This window comes from Notechis scutatus, chromosome 4, assembly GCF_049901735.1.
Source record: "Notechis scutatus isolate UNSWTSFEM ecotype Mainland chromosome 4, rNotScu1.2, whole genome shotgun sequence".
In the NCBI taxonomy this organism is placed as follows: Eukaryota; Metazoa; Chordata; class Lepidosauria; order Squamata; family Elapidae; genus Notechis; species Notechis scutatus.
In genome coordinates, this window is record NC_142012.1 from 101,633,198 (window position 1) to 101,651,661 (window position 18,464).

The window sequence follows — 18,464 nt, forward strand, 5'->3', positions numbered from 1 at the left end:
CAAGGGGGGGGGGAAATTAAGTCACCCCTGAAAAGACGGCCTAGCCGTTTTTTCGGGGATCAAAAAAAAAAAAAAAGACCCGGCCTTATTATATGAGAAACACGGTAGTTTCCCCATTTGTTTGTCAGAAACTTGCAGAAGGGGATCCCATGAACCTGGGACACTGCAACCGTCATAAATGTGAGTCAGTGGCCAAGCATCTGGATTTTGGTCCCTTACAGAGGCTCTGCTTTCTAGGTGCTTGGATGAACAAGGGGATAAACTCTGAGCTTTCAGGTTGTGCAGTGCGGCCTTATTTGAATTTCTGTGCTCTCAAGCACTTCTCACTAACACATAAAATATTAACAGCTTCCTCTGATTCCTCAGAAGAGTTCTCTTGTTTTGTAAGAAAAACAACAACAGACACACAAGACAATCCCTAGCTATCCTGAAAGCCTTTCAAGAACTTCACAGTACATAGCAAGTAAGGTGAAGTGAGAGCCAATGGAATTGTTAGGTCAGTGGTATCTTCAAAAGGGTTTTCATCACAGGCCACTTCAAAACTTAGCTCCATAAAAGCACACAGAAGTTGGAAGGTCTACATTTGTATGTTGTGAAAAATGAATAAGGCATACAAGACACAGTGCTGTGACTCAGTCTACCTTTTTCTCTCTCTCTCCCCCTGAGCAATTTTACCCCTCCCTCCACCGGCTTCCTGGTTTTCTACCTGTATTGTGATATCTGGTATTGATTGCCTGTGATTAAAGTGATTAAACTAAAGTAGCACAACATCTGTAAAAGTGCTGGCAGGAAAGTCTCCCACAAATTTATGAACATAAATAATCAGTTCTTTTAACACCCTGTTGATTATAAGTGATTGTCTAATCACATGTGATGGAATAAATAGGTTTTAATAGGGTAGGACTTCCAGAAGAGTTTACTCTCTTTAATCTGCTGGAGTTCTTCCGTTTTTCTCACATGAAATTTCCTAAAAAGTATTTCCATGAAGGAAAAACACAGTTTGCTTTACTTCCTCAGCTTTTCTAGAAATATGGGAATACTTGCTTTCCTTAAATGATACCAAAATATTGTAATACACAATTTATTAATGCCTCTGTGGTACTTTTTAGTACTCAGTTCAGTACTGATTTAGAAGAAATGGATGGATTTCTAAACAGGTGTGTGTCTCCTCATGCATTCATATATTTACTTTATAAACATTAAAAACCATAATTAACTTGCAGCATAGGCTGTGTGCAGAGTATAATACGTAATGTTAAAAAATGACAAAACCCACATGCTGATAGGGAGTAACTAATCTGACAGGGATCCTGGATTAGGCTCTATGGTTCCAGACTGAAAGTTATTTAATCATGGCTTATTCTTAGAGGAAATAACAGTGGTGTCGTACATGGAAAATATAGGGATATACTTACAACTGAGCTCCTCCGTAATGTTTTACCCCATAATTATTTATGTTGATTGCTGCAGTAATTCCACAGATAATAAAAGGAACTCCTCCACTAATCAGATAGAACCTGTTTCAAAGACAATTATTTGACAGGTGAATCTGCTTGGCATCAGGTAAAGATTTTTAAAGTTTGAAACAAGAGTCTTTAAAAGCAGAATGTAACTCAATCCATCAGTTTCAATCACCCATTAAAACTGAAAATTAAAAAAAATTGAATATACAGTGTGATGATCTAGAAAGTAAAAGTTTTACATTTAGAAACATATAGTTTAGAATTTTAGTGTAAAATGCATTTGAAACTGGGGACACTTCAACAAAAACATATTTTCATCTAACCATGGATGCAAGCATTAAGAAAAAAAACCCATCAAAATCCCTACATTCCAGCCTTAAAAATGAAAGCTGTTTTCAAACAAAAAGGGATTACTGTTGATAGTGAAGATTTTGGTTTAAAAAGAGAAGATAAAATAATTTTATTCTGAAAAATTAGCCAAACCAAAATTTCAAGCAGAATGACCTTATGTATTACATGTTATTTTCTGACTTTAATATATTAAAAAGTATAACCTTGCAAAAGGCCTATTAAACTAAGCCATTTCCTTTGTAAACTTGGTAGTATCATCTCTATTCCCAGTCTAGAACCTGAGCTAAAGGCACAAAAATACACTGCTAAAAAAAATAAAGGGAACACAAAAATAAGACATCCTAGATCTGAATGAATGAAATATTCTTATTAAATACTTTGTTCATTACATAATTGAATGTGCTGACAACAAAATCACACAAAAATTATCAATGGAAATCAAATTTAGCAACCTATGGAGGTCTGGATTTGGAGTTACGCTCAAAATTGAAGTGGAAAAAAAACACTACAGGCTGATCCAACTTTGATGTAATGTCCTTAAAACAAGTCAAAATGAGGCTCAGTAGTGTGTGGCCTCCATGTGCCTGTATGACCTCCCTACAACCCCTGGGCATGCTCCTGATGAGGTGGCAGATGATCTTCTAAGGGATCTCCTCCCACACCTGGACTAAAGCATCCCCCAACTCCTGGACAGTCTGTGGTGCAACATGGCGTTGGTGGATGGAGCGAGACATGATGTCCCAGATGTGCTCAATTGGATTCAGGTCTGGGGAACGGGCGGGCCAGTCCATAGCATCAATGCCTTCATCTTGCAGGAACTGCTGACACACTCCAGCCACATGAGGTCTAGCATTGTCGTGCACTAGGAGGAATCCAGGGCCAACCGCACCAGCATATGGTCTCACAAGGGGTCTGAGGATCTCTTCTTGGTACCTAATGGCAGTCAGGCTACCTCTGGCGAGCACATGGAGGGCTGTGCGGCCCCCTAAAGAAATGCCACCCCACACCATTACTGACCCACTGACAAACCGGTCATGCTGTAGGATGTTGCAGGCAGCAGAACGTTCTCCACGGCGTCTCCAGACCCTGTCACGTCTGTCACATGTGCTCAGTGTGAACCTGCTTTCATCTGTGAAGAGCATAGGGTGCCAGTGGCAAATTTGCCGATGTTGGTGTTCTCTGGCAAATGCCAAATGTCCTGCACGGTGTTGGGCTGTAAGCACAACCCCCACCTGTGGATGTCGGGCCCTCATACCACCCTCATGGAGTCTGTTTCTGACCGTTTGAGCAGCCACATGCACATTTGTGGCCCGCTGGAGGTCATTTTGCAGGGCTCTGGCAGTGCTCCTCCTGTCCCTCCTTGCACAAAGGCAGAGGTAGCGATCCTAATGCTGGGTTGTTGCCCTCCTACGGCCTCCTCCACGTCTCCTGATGTACTGGCCTGTCTCCTGGTAGCGCCTACATGCTCTGGACACTACGCTGACAGACACAGCAAACTTTCTTGCCACAGCTCGCATTGATGTGCCATCCTGGATGAGCTGCACTACCTGAGCCACTTGTGTGGGTTGTAGACTCCGTCTCATGCTACCACTAGAGTGAAAGCACCGCCAGCATTCAAAAGTGACCAAACCATCAGCCAGAAAGCATAGGAACTGAGAAGTGATCTGTGGTCACCACCTGCAGAACCACTCCTTTATTGGGGATGTCTTGCTAACTGCCTATGCTTTCCACCTGTTGTCTATTCCATTTGCACAACAGCATGTGAAATTTATTGTCAATCAGTGTTGCCACCTAAGTGAACAGTTTGATTTCACAGAAGTGTGATTGACTTGGAGTTACATTGTGTTGTTTAAGTGTTCCCTTTATTTTTTTGAGCAGGGTACATTACACACAGGCTTTGGGCAAACAATTGTTTTGTTTCATGTTGAAAGAAACCAGATGTTCTATCTTACTTGATTATGTAATTAATGTGCTAGAACCCAAGATGACAAACCTGAACCCATGATCTTCTAATCTTCAACTTTCCTTTGTAAATATTAGTGCACAGTAAAACTTTTGATAGCAAAGATGGGAACCGGTGCTCTAAACAATATTGTTCTGTCCCCAAGAAGAGATATAGAGAACAAGAAGAAGACATATCGCCAAGCTAGAAAATCTCTTTTATAAGAGATTTTATTAGAAATTTGGTGCTTTTAAATTTGGTTCTAACACTGCAGGAGGCTAGCACCAAATTTAAAACAGAAATGGCTGTGAAAGCCTGACACACAGACGAACCCAATACACAAGCCTGATGATGGCAGATGAGATTCTGCTGAAACGTCGCTACAACTTTAAAAGCACAACTATAATGATGTGGGAAAATACCCGAACAAAGCTGAATACCACACACACACACACACACACACACACAGACACACACACACACACAGTGTAATACATAATTCTGACATTCTGCATACAGGTTTTAGGAAAAGAACCTTCTCTGCCATTGCACCCACTCTACGGGGCAGCTTGTTCCCAGAAGCGAGGGAGGCCCCTCCCTCACTATTCTAGCCTTCTGAAACAGCGTGAAGACCTGGCTCTGGCAACCAGCCTGGGGTTCTAAGCATACCATGCAACCCTGGGAATGGTTGGTGGGCTGAAGGCACTTCCTCTGCCTTTTAACTCTGCAATTGTTCTTTTTAAACTCTGTTTTTAGTCTGGGTTTTAACTTTGTTTTTAATTATAGCTTTCCTACGATTTTACTGTTTTATCTGTAAACTGCCCAGAGTCTCACTAGTGTGTGGGGTATAGAAATTTGATAAAATAAATACATTTGCTAAGTGTGTTGCCTCCAGCCACAGCCTTAGCTACTGCTGATACTGGCTGCCTAAACCACTTTAGCAACTGGCCCTAGGCTTAGTTGGTATTCACTGTGGCGCTGAGGAGGCTACATCTCTCCAGCTTTTCTTAAAATGTCCTTATGTGCTTTGTGAAAGGAAAATTAGAGCACTATCTCTAAGCTACCCAGGATGAGAAGCCCAGAAGGGTAACCACTGCTTGGGAGCAGGTGCCATACGAAATATATAGCAGGGAAGGGAGGCTGGGCAAAAAGGGATGTAGAAAATGCACTATGTGTGCCTAGATAAGAAAAGCTGGATTACATGATGTATTTACTCATTATGCTGACATAAACTAAATATTATTTATGTTGTATAAAAGGTTTTAATAATTAAGCAGACTTACCATTTCTTTTGCTACTTACATGTACAATAATTAATAGTGAAATACGGGATGTTGGCACTAGTTACTTCTTGGAACCAAACCCACTTTAATGTGTGCAATGTGTATTAGTAACTGTTATAATTAAACAGTGAATCATTGTCAGGCCCCATTATAAGCTGAACAAGTTTCCTAGGAGATATGTGTTTTTTAAATAAAACACCCATCCTAGTCACCAGTGGTGGGATTCATTTTTTTTTACTACCGGTTTGGTGGGCGTGGCTTGGTGGGCGTGGCAGGGGAAGGATACTGTAAAATCTCCAGTCAGAGGTGGTATTTGCCGGTTCTCTAAACTACTCAAAATTTCCGCAACTGGTTCTCCAGAACTGGCCAGAACCTGCTGAATGCCACCTCTGCTATAATCAACACAGTATAGAAATGACTCTGGATAAAATAAGCTCTAGAGAGGTGGTGCTCAATCTAACACCTCAAGAACTTTTGAAGGAACAAAAAGTCCAACTTTTCTATGAATGACAACTCTATGTTACATACATTTTTGAATTAATGGAAAATACATCTCTTCCACAGCAACTCTCTCCCACCTTTCTAATTAATTTTATTAAAAGGCCATTCATGGTGCCCCCTTCCTGGCCAATGAGCTCCCCAATAACGGGCTGGATCAGAGAAGCTTTGGCGACATTAGTCATCAAAGCTTCCTGCGTCTCTCGTTTCACATCTCTGCAATGTAGAGGAAAAAATGCAATTTGCCACTTTGCGGCAGAAAGAATTTTGAGGTAATGGTAGCGATGAGAAGAAGGAAAGTTGCTGCTAATTCAAGTCAGACATCATATTTTCCTCAAGGCTTCCCCAAGTGATTCAGCACCCATTTTCTTCTCTGCGTTGTGAGGTCTGTCTTCACTTAGAAGAACCAATTAAAAAAAACATATAGCAGTGGGTGGGTGGGGGGAAACCTTTCCACTCCTCTCACTGATTGCCAACAGGATAGGCCTCATCAAGTAGATGAGAAGGGGAAATGATTCATCTGGGCAAGTAGAGGGTAAACTGAAAGGCAAGAAAATCAAGGAAGGGGTTCCCAGAAGGGACCATGAAAAAAAAAAACCTTGGTTAGCAATGCTGTAGGAACTCAGGCAGCAGCACTTTTCCTGCTAAGCTCAAATGAGTCAGAGTGCAGAAGAACTGGAAATATCTCTGGAGACTCTCAACCATCCAGGTCATGGTTGTCCCAAAGGTCCTTTTTCAAAAGCCAACTGGACTTTGTTTTTCCTTGAAGACATTTCGCTTCTCATCCAAGAAGCGTCTTCGGTTCTGACAAGTCAGAAGCTTCTTGGATGAGAAGCCAAATGTCCTACTTGCCCAGGTGAGTCATTTTCTCTTCTCATCTACTTGATGAGATCTATCCTGTTGGCGATAAAGGATAGGAGAGGAAAGGTTTTCCCCTCAACTTCTCCCTCCACTGCTATTCCCCCCTCCCTGTTTCTTCTAAGTAAACACAAATCTCACAATGCTGAGAAGAAAATGGTCAGAACTGAAGGAGCTTCTTAGATGAGAAGCAAAACATCTTCAAGGAAAAACAAAGCCCCGTTGCCTTTTGGAAAAGCACGTTTGGGACAGAAGAACTGGAGGCCACCAAGGTCATGCTTATACTTTGATATGGGGAATGTTGGGCAGTTAATTTGTAATGCTTATTATAAAAAAAACCGTGTCTCACAAAGACGGTTTCTGAATCTCACCAGGTTATGTGCACTGTCATCTGAGAAACAGGTTATTTGGCTGAGATTACATTACTAGTTCTGCTTCTGATGAATTATTACACAGTGAATGTATCTCATGTTTTCCGAGAATAGCGGTACCATTGGATAACCTTCCATTTTACAATTCTCCAGAAACAATTAGGACCCCATGGCTCCATTTCAAATACTACATTGGAATTGCAATTCATTAGTTGCACATAGTTCGGTGAGCTAAAAAAAAAAAGTGTGAAGTATTTGAGTTCAGATCAGACAATGGCGGACCTTGAACGGATACAATTAACTTTTACTAGAATCACAAGGTCTGACAGCTGTAGCTTGAGGGGTAGAACTAAATATAAAGTGGTAGCTCAGAAGTAATTATCTGGAATGCCAAACAATATAATGAGATTTTCATATAAAAGACAGGAAAAATATAAACAACTAGTTTTATACCACTGAAACCCATTGCAATACATTTTGACGTTAAAAAAAAAAAAGCCAAGAATCTGAACTAGAAAATTAGGGTAACTTTTATGGGGAAATTTAAAATAAGATTTTGAAGCATGTAAAGAAGTCATGGATATAGCAATAGAAAACAGTTGATAAGGATGATTATGTGCCTAATAGAAAACTATTGATACCCAATATTACCTGACCTTCCCAATACTTCAGAAAAAAACAAAAAGAGTCACAATAGAAGCTATGATCTCTAAGTGGCGGCAAGGACAGGGAGGTGACTGCCCGGAAGCCAAATTCATTGAAGGTTCATTTTTTTCATCTGAAATGCAGCCTAATGGGATGTTGTCTCCATAACACAACTGTTGTGAATGAAGACCCTGTGGGAAGATGATGCATACTTCTCTCATCCATGAGGCTATGTCTTGTTCTCTGAAACAATTTATTTCTTCACAATGGGCTTTTCCAGCTCTCTAGGAAGTCCAGTAAGATTGCTGCTGTAAACCTAATATTATTTTCTATGTACTGATTTGTTGTTATGACTGGAGAAAAAAAAACAGCAGGCAGCCTCTCCCACTGCAAACATAATGGTGGAAATTGCAGTGATCTGCACTGTTTGTTTCTCTGTTTGATATTTGTTTTTGAATAGTGCATAGACAGGTTCTTAGTATCTATTTGTTGATTGCTCATTTATCAGAGGGCCAGGCTTCTAGGAGTCCTGTGCATCCTCCCTTGCCCACTGTCATGGGAAAATAGTGATTCATTATAGTCTAAGCTGGCTGAGGAATTCTGGGAATTGAAGTCCACAGGTCTTAAAGTTGTCAAGATTGGACTTTCCTGGCCTAAACTAACGCAATTGAGATCTGAAACATTTCTTGATCACTAGGCTTCCAGTTACACAGACCTTTTGTGACAAAATGCAAGTCTAGACCTTGAAATTCAAGTCCAACAACTTGTTCTCTGCCTTCTGAATCATTCCCCACAGTCAGTTTAAATTGAATTGCAGCATCAAAGGGAGCTGTGACTCTCATCAATTTTCTTAGTTCTATGCAATTTTCTACTGATACAGATAAACAAAAAAAATCAAATTCTTAACTGAGAAAATCTACTTTAAAAAATTTAAACTTTGACAGTTCACCCTCTATCACACAATGATTAACAACATAAACAGAAGATGGCACTGCATTGTTTTAACAAGAACCAGATAATGACCTGTCAATCATATAGAAAACAACAGCATCCCAAAACACAGCCCATCTAATCATAGTTAGGAGAGGTTGTCAGGACAGGCAATGATATATTTTACAACAAACAAGAAACCTCCCAATTTCTCCAAGATCAAAGCACTGAAGAGACTATCTCAGCATTTGCATTATCTGCAAATGAAAAACCAAGATCAGAAAACTTGTACAACGTTTTGCTCCAAGTTATGTGTATTTTCTACCATCACAATTTTAGATCTATCATTTCATATATCTAGATCTAGATTATGAGTAGCTCTGCTGAGACTAAGCAATACTAAAAAAGAGTGAAAAGCTGCATATATCATCAAAAGTTTGCTGAGCCAGTGATTCACCTCAAAAAGACTGTCTTGGCTAATATATTAGACAACATATTTGCATTCAGGTTGTTTTGTAGAAGGATATCTGAAGAACGTACACCAAGGACTGGGCTCACAATAGAGTTCTAAGTAAAGTTTGATTGGATAGCTTCTAGATGTGACATTCAGAGTAAGCTGAGTATCAAAGAAACAAAACTTCAAATGTTTGCAATAAATAGCATGGTTGCAGTAACTTAAATATTTCCATTTCAAGTGGTAACTTTATTAGTATTTCGCCTCTGTAGCCTTTAGAAACTAGACTGTAACCCCACAATTTGATTTGTCTAGGAGGCACAAGACTAGAAGAGAAAACCTAAGCATTTGAATATCTACCTGTCATTAATTTCCCACTTAGATGGGCAGTGACTCTTAGTGGAAAAGGACCTTCATCTTGAAATGGCAGTCTTTGGTTAATGCCCAGAGGGAACCACAATGGCCAAACTCTATCATGGAAAGAACCATTGGGTCAGAGTGGAGAAGTGTGGAAATTTAACTGTGGTTTTTAGAATCATAAGGCTTGAAGGGATATTGGACGTCTTCTACTCCAACCCCCTCTCCCAAGGCATAAATCCATAGCATGAGTCTATTCTTTTCATGCTGCTCCACTCATTATGAGGTGGAGCCACTGCAAGTGGAAGACCCTCATTTTCATAAGTAGACTGTGCCGAACCCTGTTCTCATTGCTTTGCAAACTGTTAAATACAACCAGGCATTTTAAATACTGGAATGTTTGAATCCGCCAACTTGATTGTATTTGCATAACTGCTTTAGCTTAATCCGTACTGAGCATGTTGTAATTTTAATTCTTATCAAAGAGGGAGAGAAAGAGAAAGAAATGGAGCATATAATTGCCTTTAAAGGGACTTGAATTGTTCTCTGTCTCCTTCGTTACTTCAAATGTGAATTTTGCTTAGCTTTCCTAGATCAGACTTGGAACTTTGCATACAAAACACACACTCCACCACACAGTTATGTAATATTCACATGAGAAGCCTTTTCCTTTTAATTTTCAGTATCCCTTTGGATACAAGACTCTCTTTGACTTTGCCCATTCTAAATCCTGAAATTGGAACCCCACCGTTGGAAGCTTTCTGAACATGTTTATTCTTCTTTATTTGATTTTTCTCAGCTGTCTCGCTTTGGATGCATATTTCAATGAAAGATGCACTTTTGAAAAGAAAAAAACTAACCAACCCTAGAAGCTACCAGATACCTTAGAGCTACCAGCACATTATTTCTAAAAAAAAAAGAGAAGCAATCATTTTACACCACCAGATGCTTTTATTCACATGTGACATTTTAGATGGATTGCCTCTGGGTTACTTGGACTCAATGATAATCCTTAGATTCATCAACGATAGACATGTATTTTCGCAAAGCGGGCAGATACCACTTCATCGTTTTAAATGGAGATAGCGAGACATTTACCACTCTGTCCCAGAGGTGGCTTTGGGAGCGCCTGAGGGTTTTATCTGCCTCCTAGCAGATGGAGGCAAGAAGAAATTTAGGCTAAATGTCACATTCAAATATAAACTTTCAAAAACACAGAACAATGTATCTACTTTGGCATTATTACAAACAACTATTTGAAAGACAAGAACATATTGTTCCGGCGGTTTATTATCAAAAATGAGAGGCCTGAAGCCAACATTGGTCACTATAAATGAGGATAAAAATGTGAGCAAATGCCATTTTCTTCTCCTACTAATTACACTTAGCCAGATCGTCCTGCTGAAGTGATCGAGTACTTGCTTCTGGTAAAATCATCATTTCTGCCAGTCCTGAGCCACCTCAGAACTCACCTCCAGAGAAGGCAGGTTGAAGTCTTCAAGACTGTAAGTCTAGGAAACGCCACTGCCAACGCAGAAATGGAACCAAGGAGCTCAGGCATGGGGGTTGCTAGGCAGAAGAGAGAGGCTGGGTGCAACAGCAACAATCCCAACTGATCCCTAGAACTCAACTTAATGAACAGGGTCTCACATCCGTGGTAAACGGCCCCTGAAGGCCACAAGGGATTCCCAGATTATGACTGCCCAGAGTTCTACTCCTGCCATGAAGTCTTGGCTGGTTCCATACCCAAAAAACCCAACTGGTCCTCTTTCTAAAAGGGCCATCTCATCTTCCAGGCCCAGCCAGGTTAGGTCTCTCTTCAGTGATTAAATAGATTGCCCTAGAAGCTGAAAAACAGGACTGCTGCCTGCCTGCTGATTGGGACCAGGGATTGGGACCAAGGAGTTGGAATGTCAAACCGGTATGAGACATCGGTTCTGTCTTCCCAAAGAATGGCGCACTCCTAGTCTCCCACCACATCTCCCCATACTTGTTACCACAGTAATACTTTGGCTGGCCCATATCCCTCCAATGCCATATTATTCTACAATCCACCCCCCCCCCCCAATTCTCAAGGTTGGGCATCTCCCATAGTGTTTGATTCTATCCATCGGGGGGGGGGGGGAGCCAGGCATCCTGAGGCAGTTCAGCTTCATGGACTCTCAGTGCTATCAGGGTACTCAGTGACCATCTCCCCAACTCACACATAAACACAAATGTATATGAACACCGTCCTACTTGCAGGAGTCACCTCCCTGTTGCTCTTATCAGATGGTAAGGAATACCTTCCCATTCACTCTTACCCAAACTCATGGGGGGAATTGCAGAGTCAGAGGTCCTGAGCTGGCAGGTGGAATTGGCCTGATTGATCCTCTTATCCCTTTACAGCTAAAAGATGGACACTGTAGGCGGAAGGGTTCATAGAACACTGTCATTCTATTGTTACCCCCTTCACCCAACCGCCTAGTCAACACCAGTATCTCAAAGCTCTAGAGTTTTGGTTGTTCTCTTCTGATTAAAAGCCAAATAGAGCTATACAGTCTATGAGGATAGAGGCCAACAGCAAAAGAGGTTACAATCATATCAAACACAACCCCGTTGTGGCCAGAGCTGCAAACGTGGCCAGTCCTTTGGCCAGCGCAAGACCCACAGGCACAATGAGTGAGCTACATTAGATCTACAGAAATGGCCAATACACCACCAGTGGCCGGGGTTGCAGCTGGACTGCTCTCTGGGCCACTCCTCCAGCCTCCAAACTTCTTAGTGTGGCTAATATAGGCTCACAGATGTGGCAAATGCATCAGGTTCAATGGCATGGACCAGCCTATCCTTTGACCTGCTCCTTTGACTGCCAAACCTCCCAGCATGGCTGGTGTCCAGCTGAAGCCTCCAAACATGGTTGGCACCTGACCTATATGCACAGTAATGCTTCTCTGGCCCACCTTCCAGCTGTGCCTATAATTAGAAAAATGTCCCCTTTTTAATTCCCCGGGGAAGCTATTATTTTATATTTTGCTAAGATTAGAAAATCTAATGTCAACACGTCATTAAGTCTTTTTCACCTCCTTGTAATAGAAATAATGCTTTCCCATAGCTTCATATCACTGCATATTTCTGACACTATTTAAGAATCGGCTTTACAGAAATGCTTTGGTGGGCTAAAAATGGCTTCATTTTTTTTCTCTATATCTTACATCTCATTAATAGTATTATTAATATATACACAACACTGTGAAATCACAGCTGCCATCTTTAGTTGTTGGCCTTCGTATGCATCGAGTTCTCAAGAATCTAGGATGTCACAATGTATTGGTGTAGTACATGAGTGCATCCAAGAAATGTGGCCGTTTGTAATTGACAGATGGAAATTTTGTTAATGTGCTCATTTTCTAAGTCCTATCCAAGACTTTTTGGTATGGCATCAGTGGCAATAACCAAACTCCTATTTACAGGCCTTTGTATTTTGTAATTTTCTCTGTTCTTTCTCTTCTGTTATGCTTCCTCCAAGTACTGCAACATCCACTATCCAGAATTTTTGTCTGTCTTATTATTATTATTACGTCTGGGGTGTTATGTGGTCCATGGAAGATCTGAAACTGCATGAAAAAAAACACCATCTGAAATAGAATAATTGAACAGGTCTGTATATAGAGGCAAAATACTGCAGTAGAATTTGGACTAGACAAATGTGCCACCTACACTATCAACAGGAGAAAAATGGTGAAAACCGAAGGAAGCAAGATGCCCTCTGGAAATAAGATCAAGAGTCAAGATGAAACTGGGCTTCCTTCAAGCTGACAACATCAAGCACACTGAAGCCAAGAAGGTTATAAGTGAACACATCAGGACAGAGAAGAAAATCTTAAAGTCAAGGGGAGGAAATATCGTCAAGCGATAAACACCTGGCAATTCCTGCCATGAAATGCACAGCTGGAAGAGCGGACTGGACTCAAGCAGAACTAAAAGCTCTCGATAAGAACACCACAAAGATCATTTCAATGAACCATGCCCTTCATTTGCACAGCAATGTTGAGAGATTCTACTTACTAATAAAAGTTGGTGGGCATGGAATGTTGACGGTACGCTAGAGAGTTGAAGAGGAAAAAAGGGCATCAGAAGAATACCTGAAGAACAGTGAAGATGCACTGAAGCTAGTAAACCATGAAGATGTTTTGAGTACAGGTAGTCTTCCCATTATGGTTGCAAGTTGAAACAGTCATTAAGCGAGGTGCCCACACGATTGCTTTAATGACCTCCTACCCAGTCTCCCTCTTATGCTGTCATTAAGTACCTTGCTTAATGACCCTATCCATCCTGTTTAGTGGAGCTCAGGAGTGTGGGAGGCCGTGGGAGACTTAGCGCAGGCTCAGATCCACCTGTCTAGGCCTCCCAACTATGAGACACCCCATGCTCTGTTTTCTACCCTTCTAGATTCCTGCAGCTCTTGGACCTGTTTTCCCACTCCATTCCAGATAGTCCTCAAGATATAACCGTAATAGAAGCCAGAACAGTTGTAAGTCATAGTGGTTGTTAAGAAGGTCGTCACCCCCCAATTTTACATTTTTTTTGTGATAGTCATTATGAAAATCCACTTTTTGCACTGGTTGCTTTTTTGCCGGAAACTGGAAATAAATATCAGTTTCTGGCAAAAACATAAATCAAGTTAATGTGACCATGGGACACCGTAAACAATGTAATGCAGGTCTGTTTCTGAATGCACAAAATACAATCAGGTGACCATGGAGGGGACCCAGCCGTCTATGAATCCAGGTCATAGCCCTGGAGAGGTCCATTGTAACGTTGAACAGTTACTAAGTGGCCAGTTATAAGTCAAGGACTGCTTCTAAGTGGAGAGACCAAACTGGCATACAAGAAAGACCAAATGAAGAAGAGGCAAGGCAAAGTATTACTAATCAGGCCAAGCAGATAACAAGACCTGGCTATGGCTAAGAGCAGGAAAGTTGAAGGAAGAAAAAAAAAACTGAGGGCCTAATTCTGTCTTCACAAGACCAAGCCTTAAGAACAAATGCACACAAAAGCAGAACTGAGAAGATAACAACAGGCAACAGATGCCAGCTCTGCAAAGAAACTGAAGAAACAGCGGCTCACCTAATTAGCTGCTGCAAGAAGGCCACACAGATTGACATGACAAAGTACAGTAGAACCTCTGGTCACGACCATAATTTGGTCCATAACTTTGGTTGCAACTCTATTTAGCTGTGACCCAAACCTAATTTTGGAAATTTGGTACTTACAAAAATAAAATAAAATAGTGCGGTAGGAGAAATTGGCCGTGAAAAAAAAAATTCTTTTGGTCAGAACCCGATTTGGTCATGGTCAGAAGCGTTCGTGGCCAGAGGTCCTACTGTAGTAACAATAGAACACTGGATTATTTGCAAGACATTCTATCTGTCTGGATGTAAGAACTGGCGAGACCACAAAATGGACAAAAAAACAATAATGAAGAAGCTACCTTTAGAATTTTATTATTATTATTCCTATTGTTCTTTGATCTGTTCTAGATATGTTAGCATAATTAACATTTTGCTCTTTGATGATGCAGTATTTGTAGGTTTAATTATTTGTAATTATATTTGCACATGTTATAATTTATTTTTTCCCTCTTGGAGAGCAGACTACTCTGATTTCTTTTGCAAAAAAATTCAGAGTATACAAAAAAGCATTTACAGTACATTTTGTTCAGTAATGTGTGGGCTCACAGCCAGAGGAAGCAAGGAATTGGCTCAGTTTAATGAAAGACAGAAGAAAAACAACAAGAAATGAAAAGAAGATCAATAGCAGCAACTAATAAAATGTCCCTACTTTACGAAATCAAGCCTTTTGTTAAGAGTCAGCACATGCGTCTTTTATCTTTTTGGAAATTAAGCAATCCACCTTGTTTTACATTCTGATGCTAATCAAATATATTCTTGATTTTAAAATGAATACTGGATTGGCAGATATTTCTTTTTTGCTTTCCTCTGAATACGATATGAATTTAAGAGGAAATAAATGATAATACTGCCTATTCCCACCACCCCACCACCCCAGAATTTTCAGAATCTTTAGCATTCCTACTCAAGCAATTTCCTCCTGTCCCCATTACATTATGTCTTCATAGTCTGCAAGTAGCCTTTTCAATCACCCCACATTATAACTATGGAAATGTTCTTGCCACTGAGAACAGTGACGGGATGCTGAAGGAACCAATGGAAATCTGGCGCTTTGACATTTACCCAAACATTTCTTCCTGTCGACAGTGCTCAGAGGTAAACAAGAAGAATTCATTCTGACAACCTTAATACACTATCTACTTCTATGAACATTTTAGATAGTTTGCCAGAGAATGTAATACAGACTGTTTTCCCCAGCCAACAAAATCGAGCTTCAACAGAAATGCTGATTTGGAAACGATCCCTCAGGGGTGAGAAATACTACTGCTCTTGTGTTCCATTAGATCCAAGGCTGTTCCAGCAGATTTTCAATTACTTTGGCCCAATCAGCAAAACCCAGTGGGGATAACACAAGTTATTAGACAGGGTAAAGTTTATATGACTGCTGGCTCTCTGATTAAAAGAAAAATGTAATGGAGCTTTAAAAAAAAAAAAATCTCTACTACTTACACCGAGTGGTGGGGATACATAATATGACATGGAATATATAAAATAGAAGGGAAAATCTTTCTAAAAAATATGCATCATTTGTATACTGTATAATCCACCTTGGAGTGTTTACTGAATCTGAAATGGGATCTCTTCAATCCCATATATATAATCAACTACAGGTAGGCAATCAAATGCAGGTAGTCCTTGACTTACGACCATAATTGAGTCCAGAATTTATGTTACTAAGTGAGAAATTTGTTAAGTGAGCTTTGCCCCAGTTTACAACTGTTCTTGCCATGTTTGTTAAGGGAATTGCTGCGGTTGTTAAATTAGTAACCCGGTTGTTAAGTGAATCTGGCTTCCCCATTGATTTTGCTTGTCAGAAGGTTGCAAAAGGGGATCACCTAACTCTGGGACACTGCAACCGTCATAAATATGAAGCAGTTGTTAAGCATCCGGATGTAAATCACGTGACCATGGGACTGCTAAAACGGTCATAAACAGCAGCGGCAATTAGACTTACATACCGCTTCATAGTGCTTTCCAGTTTGCCCCCAACAATCTGGCTCCTCATTTTACTGACCTCTGAAGGATGGAAGGCTGAGTCAATCTTGAGCCGGTCAGAATCAAACTGCCAAATTGCAGGCAGCCAGCAGTCAGCCGAAGCAGCCTGCAATACTGCACTCTAACCACTGCGCCACCATGGCTCTATGGTCATAAGCCACTTTTTTCAGGGCCCTTGCTACAGCGTCCCATACAACACCAAATGGCAGGGAGCCGAATGAAGTGAATATCTGTTTGTTTAATACTAAGAAGAAATCAGGAAAGGAAAATCCAATCAGTCAAGGCTATTAAAGTGAATTTCAGAGCAAATGAAGCAGAAAAACTATGTGCAATTTGACTCTTCATTTCTCTTTTTAGCTTTTTTTTTTCTTGAAAAAAAAAAGGTTAGATGTGAATTGGATTTAGCAGTTATATTCAGTCTAACTACATTCTTGCGACCATCCATGCTTCTCTTACAGAAATGAAGACAGGTATTTTCAACTGCATTGCCTCTGTGCATTGTCTATTATGCATGTGGGATCGAAGAAAAGAAAAGAAATAGTTATACAGGCTTACTCTCAAAATTTTCCCTGAGTACGAGTCATATAATTTTACCTTATTGGTTAGATTTTTGAAATTATGCTCTAATGCTCCATATTTTATTCAGCTATTAGCTTGTCCATGCATAAATTCAAGATATCTGGATTCCCAATTGCTAAGATTGCTCAGTTAATGATTGCCTATTAATTATTTCCTTCCATTTATACTGCAGTTGAGGATAATATTCATATTCCCAGTAAATATTCCAAAAATAAATACTTGAGAGAAAATGGGCATACAATACTACATTTACCATATTAGATTTGGATGTGTGGGATATTCCTTCCAAGCATTCTTTAAGTTCTTTTTTTACTAATTCCTTCTTAAGAAATGGTATCCAAGTATTCTCCCCCTTTTTGTCTTTACAATATTTTAGGCTAGAGATTCCCTTTTAGCCTTTTTTTTTCCTAAACTATTTTTCCTTTTTAATTAATTTTTATAATAATTTGTTTGGAAAAGGAGAGGGAAAGTGAAAAAGAAATGGTATCCAAGTATTATAATATAGAAAGTTAGCACCCACCCCACTTAGAAATATTTTAGGCTATTAAATATTTTAAAAAGCAGAATATTATATTTCCCTAAAGGGAGAAATGGAGAAACATGCTTTTGGAAAGTAGCTGTCACCTTCCTTAATAGCCTACAGCAGATGTCAGCACTTAAGAGATAAAGAGATAGATAGCTCTATTCATAAGCAAATACTCTCACTCAAGATCCAACAAACATAGGATTAGCCCTCAGTCACAATAGGAATTGCCCAACGCCCCTTCATTGCATCAGCAGTCCAAACTTCAACGAAACTTAACTCAGACAGAGCCAAACCTACAGAGCCAGCCATGACCTTTACATAACCCCTACAACAGCCAAGAACATATATGTTCTTGCACAGGAACAGGAAGTTCAAGTGCAAAGCCTAAGGGAAGGTATAAAACTCCCCCACTCTCAACTCCATGCACTTGGTGGTTCTGTTCATCATTAAACCATCGTTCCAAGCAGCCTCTATGTTTCCAGTGTCTTTCTCCTGGATTGGAACTGAACTAGATGGATATTTCTTCCAACAATAATTTCCCTCAAATATCCATAACCAAGCAAATGTTTTATACACCTTTTCTCAAGTCTTTTACTTTGGAAGGATCCACTTTTTATTAATATGTAAAAGGTTTCGGTTATGTGAACTTGCAAGCTATGATGTAGAATTCTAAACATGTTAAGTAATGACTTAATAACAAAGTATTATAAAATGGAAGAATAACTAAGATCAGATTTATTGAAACGAGAATATTCAATTGCTGGTAGTTGTATTAAAAGTAACCCTTGATAGGATGCTTTCGAACAACAACCAAAAACAACAACCCAAGATATAATAGGTAGTAGGTAAAATGTAATGTTACTCTGTGTTGTAATAGTCCAAATAATCTCTGTGAATAGTCCAATAATCTCTGTGAAGATTTTCTATTAAACTGTATAATCAAGTTATGATATTGCAAGACTCAAACACCACTTGCAGGTTTGAAAATACCTCTCTCCCACCTTGTCTTTACAAGAAACTAGGGAAGATCCCTTCTGA

At 40.0% G+C, this 18,464-nt stretch overlaps 1 protein-coding gene across 2 annotated transcripts in view; it reads right to left on the reverse strand.

Moving 5' to 3' along the window:
- Window positions 1-18,464, reverse strand: part of ADGRA1 (adhesion G protein-coupled receptor A1) — a 414,565-nt gene that overhangs the window by 6,940 nt on the left and 389,161 nt on the right. For both annotated transcript variants that reach the window (XM_026670712.2, XM_087964252.1), the window contains exon 18: window positions 1,416-1,517. In XM_026670712.2, coding sequence (XP_026526497.2) covers window positions 1,416-1,517 — 102 coding nt within the window. The remainder of the gene's footprint in view (window positions 1-1,415; window positions 1,518-18,464) is intronic.